At 42.2% G+C, this 6523-nt stretch overlaps 1 protein-coding gene across 1 annotated transcript; it reads right to left on the bottom strand.

The window, feature by feature from the left end:
* Window positions 1-4857: 4857 nt before the first annotated feature.
* On the bottom strand, window positions 4858-5987 carry LOC119583716 (zinc finger protein OZF-like; the record flags this gene model as incomplete). Its single annotated transcript, XM_037932366.1, is given in 1 exon segment — window positions 4858-5987. A coding segment is annotated over 1 exon segment (1008 nt), but the record flags the coding sequence as incomplete, so codon positions are not given.
* Between the last annotated feature and the right edge of the window lie 536 nt (window positions 5988-6523).

Genomic DNA, 6523 nt, shown 5'->3' with positions numbered 1-6523 from the left:
AAATTTATATATATTTTTTGGTATATATTATACCCCACAGCATATATATCTGTTAGTGTATTTTATAACAGTACCCCCACACACACCACACACACCACACACACCCACACACACACACACACACACACACACCACACACACACACACACACACACACACACACAACACCGCACACACACACACAACACACACACCCCACAAATATATATAAAATATATAAAATATATAATATATATAATATATGCTACTTATATATATATATATATAATTATATGAAATATATATGTATATATATATATATAACCATATCATATATACACACATAATACAACATCATAATTATTAATATATATATATATATATATATATATATATTATTATAATTTAAAATTTTCATATCTATATACCCATACTTTACATCATACTTATATATATATATATAATTATATTATAATTAAAATTTTATTATATATAAAAATATTATCATTTTAAACCACATACTACTTTTACATACATAAAATTATAATAATATATATATATATAATATTATAAATTTATAAAATATATATATATATATATATTGAAAATATATATGTATATAATATGTATTATATTTTGTTATAAATTTACTATTTTAAAATTTATTTTTTTTTAGGGGTGGGTGTTCACGGCATGGTGAGTGAAGCGATGGGGGGGGTTACCCTAGATGTGTTAAGTGCTTTCATGCCTTTCGCTTGCGCTTCCACCCCTGGCTAGCCCAGTGCAAAAAAAGGGAGCAGCTTCCGCATAAGTCCCCCCTCCGGTCACAGCCTCTCCATCTTAAGACTTCTGCTTCCCTCCCGTGGCCACCCATGGGAAACTGGGTACCTTGCGGTCCCGGCTAAATCTGGGGGATCTGGGAGCAGCGGAGGCCCCAGAGGTAGAGTTATGGCCCCCCGCGTTGGACCGCTCTGGCTCCGTACCAACTCCTCCCCCTAGCCACCCTGGGGTAATGGGGCGGCTCGGGGGAGGGGGGCCTTCCATCCCCCCCCCCCAAATGACCCTCGGGAAACGTCACGGTTGAATGGTAATGCTGGGGGGGGGGTTTTTGTCCCTCCCACCACAAGTGGCGGGCTGGGGGCCCCGGGGGGAGGGCAAATGTCGGGGTGCAGGTTTGGGGAAAAGGTTACTCGTCCCCCCTGCGCCCCGGAGGCGCCAACCCCCATGAAGTTTGTGGGGGAAAGCCCCGGGAACCCCACAGGGGGGATAGGCGGTCCACAGCCTCCCGCCCCCCTTTATCTGGGGCTGTGTTGGTGGGGGCGGCGAGTGGCTCCCCGGAGTGCCCCCCCGAGGCTTAACCTCAGGCGTGCTTTCCGGGGGGCCTTGGAAATCCGGTCCTTCGGCAGGAGGGGGGGTTTTACCTCTGCTATCGGGGGAATTTGAACGACGGGGAGTTGAGGTGGCTGCCCTTCAAGGTGAAAAACCTGGTAGCGGCACGATCATGTGGGTGGTTACCCTCTACTGTCGGGCCGAAGCGATGGTCCACCTCCAGGGTGTCCCATAGCCATTCCAGTCGCTTCAGCTGCGGTAGTCGAGGTGACACCGTTTGATGAGCGATCTGGCATGAGACTGAAGCAGCTTTGGCTTCATGTCTTTATTGCGTAACGCTCCTACCGATGTCCCAAAAACCGAGTAAAAGGGTTCCGCCAAACTCGCATCTGGGCAGACGATTCCCCCCGGCGAGACATTTCGCATTTTTCGGGGCATTCAATGCGGTATCCGGTGTGACCGACGGCTACGAGATGTCTTTGGCCCCCAGGGCCGGGAGCTGACCCGCAGCGGAATACCCTCCTTCCCGGGGGACTTTGCTAGGTCCCAAAAAAGGATCTCGGGCTCCTGGTACCAGCGCCCAACTCGCATCGCTGATTTGGTACAGCAATACGGGTACAGTGGCCAAGGAATCGACCACATTTTTGTCAGCACGCGATGGGGCCTCCAGAACGAGGGTTTCCCGGGTGGAGTTCTGGGAACCACCATGGGTGTTTGGGGGCTACCCTGCGGGTCCCTTCAAAATCCCGTCCCTCCGGGGCCACCCTAAGGTGTTTCACTTGGCAGACAAAGGGAGAGGAGTGTGCCCGGGGGGTTCGTCACGGCAGTCTCTGACCCGATTCTAAAAAACCAGCAACCTGAGGATCCAGTTGCTCTGTGGGAGTCCTTAAAGGCGAAAACACTCAAAGCATCGGGATCCATTGGCGTCCCCCCCAAAGGGACAAGGCAAATCCCATCTCCCTGGAGACATTAGAGGCCACTGAAACGTGTCTCAAGGCTCGGCAAAAGGGGAAATAAAGTCTTGCGCCTTTCCAGGGTGCGTGGGGTCGGACACGCGAGAAGGACAAGGAACATTTTCATCAGGAATCTTGCTAAGGTCGAAGGCCTTTTTCTTGGAAAAATGACCTTCGCCCTGCCTACCAAGCCCTGAAAAAAACTGAACCCTAAGCCCTCCTCAAGATGGGGACTGCAGCCCGATCACGGGGACGGATAATCTCAGTCATGTTGGGTTCGTAAACTTGGGCTGATATTTTGAACAGTTTTACCCCGGTGGACCTCCAAAAGTTAGCTGGATGCAAACGATTCTAGTCCTGTGCCGGACCCACCCATCAGCGAGGAAACCCCCTACCCTAAAAGGGTTTGGCTGGCGATTTCCAAGCTGAAGAGGGGAAAGCTGCAGGCATATGTATATCCCTGCTGAACTGCTAAAGGGGGGGTGAACCTATGGGTGGGCCGCTACGTCCTGACTGCCATTTGGCATCTGGACCATTCCCCCCCGACCTGCTGAGGGGGGGGTCTCCCTCTCTGGAAAGGGGGAAAAGGGGGTCGATGGGACTGTAGCAAAACCTGGCATACACTGCTAGCAACCAGGCAAGGGTTTCGTTACATTTTTCTGAAACGGTCCCCCAACCCCTAGAGACCAAGACCGGAGCAGCTGGGTTTTTCCTGGAATCCACAATAGACCGTTACAGCGTTAATAATTTTGGAACGCCCTCGGATTTTTGGGCGTGGGTTTTTCTTTTCAGCCTACATCGACCTCAAGAAGGGTTTGATCGGTGCATCGGAAACGCTATGGGAGACCCAGGGCCCGGGGAATTCCCACACAGATTATTGGCCCGATAGCAAGCCTCTATACGGTACTGAAAGTGCTGTAAAGGGGTGGGGGTATGTCGAACTTTCCCTGTTAATTCAGGGTAGGGAAGGGTGTGTCCCTTTCACCCCCCTTTTTAAAAACTTGTATGGGCTGGATAATGGGGAAGCTATAGCCCAAAATCAGTGCGGAGCAACACGGCAAAATTAAGGTCTCGGACCTTTATTTTCCGACATTTGCCATCCTATCTGAGTCCTTGGAGTCCTTGTGGCGGCTCTTTTATGCATTTTGCCCCAAAGGGCGAAACCCCCCAGGGTTAGAGGGCTCCGGACCAAACCAAAATTCAGGCTTTGGGGGGGGGTTTTGGGAACCCTTCAGTCGATCCATCTTGCGGCGAGGGTTTAAGTCACAGAAAATTTTACATACCTTGGGAGCGAGTCCAATCTCGGGTTGTCAGACCGGGAAATCAGTAGAGGATTGGTCTGCAAAAGGGGGCCATGAACTCGTCAAAAAAAGGGGTTTGGAAGTCGGTACCCAGCAGAAAGGGCCAAGCTGCGGTCTTCAAAGGCCCTTTATCTTCCTTTTGTTCATGGAAGCGAAAACCTGGACGCTATCCATGCCTGGATCTCGCCTTGATGCCTTTTGTAACAGTCCCTTCGCCGGATCATGGGGGGACGTTGGCAGGACCACGTGTCCAACCGGGGGTTACACCGAACCGGGAAAAGGGAACCTGTTTACTTCATAATCCGGATCGCCAAAAACAGGCTATATGGCCACCTAGCTCGCCTCCCATGGGACCTGCCCACCGGTTGTCTCTCTGGCGGACAACCCTGGGGGGAGAGACCTGTGGGCGTCCCAGGGGATCATGGGGTTTGGGGGAGCTCGCGAGACCTTCGTGAGGTAGAATGGGCCGTGTGCCTGCCGGGACTCGCCTAGGGTCCTCGTGGCTGGAAGCGAAGGGTGGATGCGGCCCTGCGCCCCCGTGGCGTTAGCCCCTTGATGATGATGAGATTTTATATTTTATAATATATATAACATTATTCTATTTATATATACATATTTTCATATATATATATATATTAATATATTATTATATATATATATAATATTAAAATTTTATATAATTGTTATAAAAAAAATAAAAATATATAAATTATATATATACACACACACAATATATATATATATTATATATATAATATATTTTTAATAATATATATATATATATATATATTATATGTATACATATATGTATACATTTTTGTGGTGTTTAATATTTATATATATATATTATAATATATATATATAATAATATTATTATATATAAAAAATTTAAAAAATATATAAATATTAAATATATTTATATATATTTTTTATAAAATATTTTATATTATATATAAAATTTTAATATATATATATATTATTATTGTATGTATATATTGTGTATATATACATTATTTATATAATATATATATAATTATATTTTAATATAATATAATATAATATATATAACATATATATAATATAAAAATATATTAATACATACAATATTATTGTGTATAAATTTTTATATATATATATAATTTATATTAATATATACTATATTTTTATATATATATATTATAATATTTATTAATTATATTATATATATATATAATATATATATACATACTACTACATACATCATACATACTCATACATCATACTCATACACACATACACACTACACACTACACACAACACCACACACCACTAAATATATTACACACTTATAAATCATGATCAACAAATGGATCAGTACTTTCAACATCTTGCTTAATGTGAACACTGATGCACAAATCTGGAGGTTCCCTTTTTGGAACTACTTATCACTAATCTCAACCATATTTCTCTGATGAACTCCTTTGTCTCCAGGACAAATGTCTGCATTCTTATCTTTGGTATCTGTATTTAACATTATCTTAATATCACTACAGAGAGGGTCAGCCTTTGGGTCTGCAGTGATGTGCTCATCCATATGATTGCCTTCTTGATAATCATCTGGTAAAATGAATTCCTCCATTTTCACATAAATAATATCATTATTGTACTGACACTCAGAGGATATCCCATCATCTTCAGCATTCTGAGTATTTTTGCAATTCAACCTGTTTTCTTTAATGGAACGACATGTTACGCTAATTCTGGAGTATTCTTGTTCTTTTTCTTGCTTATGATTCGACGAATTGTTTTTTAAGTCAGTTATCTTGTCCCCCTTCTCTTTGCATACATGTCTGTTTGCTGCATATTTTCTTGTAAATGTTTTACTGCATTTCTGACATACTATTGCTTTCACAGCATACATGCAAGGGTGTCTACTTAGTGTGTGCTGGGTTAAATATAATTTTCCACAATCTGTGCACCGGTATTTTTTTGTTGCATGCTCTAAAACATGCTTTTCCAAAGCATGGTTTTCCAAAAATGATGACTCACATATATGGCACTGAAACTTTCTTTCTGCATGACACTTCATATGACGTATTAGAGAATTTTTCCTTTTATATGTTTTCCCACACTGAGAACATTTAAATGATACATTACGGGGTGCATGGTCTAAAACATGCTTTTCAAAAAACGACTCACGAATACGAAACTGTACTTCTTCTTCGTGATACTTCATATGACGTTTTAGAGATCTTTTTCTTTTATATGTTTTCTCACATCGAGAACATTTATATGATATACTACTATGAACGTGAGCATGCTTTGTAAGAGATGCTTTTGTCTTGAAGGCTTTAGCACAATCAGGGCATTTAAAACGTCGCTCTTGACAATGTGTCTGCAGGTGCATAGATAATCTCACTTCATTTTTGAACCTTTTAGGGCAAAGGAGATTGAACTGGCCTCTCATCTGTATTCATACATTTTCCTTATGTGCCCCTTCTGAGTAAATTTTTTTTACATATTGTACTTTTTAAAGGGTTTTTTCACCAGTAGGATAGCTAATCTTTTGGGGATCCTTCTCTGAAAATCCTTTTAGCAACACACTTCAAAAGGGGTTTAAGCCGCTATGCACTCCTTTATGTCTGCTAAGATTACCAACAAGTGAGAAAGCCTTACCACACTCTTTGCAAACAAATGGTTTTTTTTTTCCCTTTGTGGGAAACGCGGGGCTTTTTTGAGTTCTGTTTTGTGTAAAAATTTCTTTTTGCAGAAGGAACACTCATGATTCTTTGGCTTACTCGTAACTGAAATCTCAGACATGTTTTTCACAGGAAATGTAATCACTCTTCACAATATATGAGTTATTATCTTCAGCTTGTATAAAAACAAGTCATCATTATTCTCCAAACGTCTCCTCCCTGTGACATCTTCACTTTATGTTTGGTCCCTTACATCCCTGAAGGTTTCTTACCTGCAGCTAAA

Source organism: Penaeus monodon, chromosome 17 (assembly GCF_015228065.2).
Source record: "Penaeus monodon isolate SGIC_2016 chromosome 17, NSTDA_Pmon_1, whole genome shotgun sequence".
NCBI classification, from domain to species: Eukaryota; Metazoa; Arthropoda; class Malacostraca; order Decapoda; family Penaeidae; genus Penaeus; species Penaeus monodon.
This window is presented reverse-complemented; position numbering and strand designations above follow the sequence as displayed.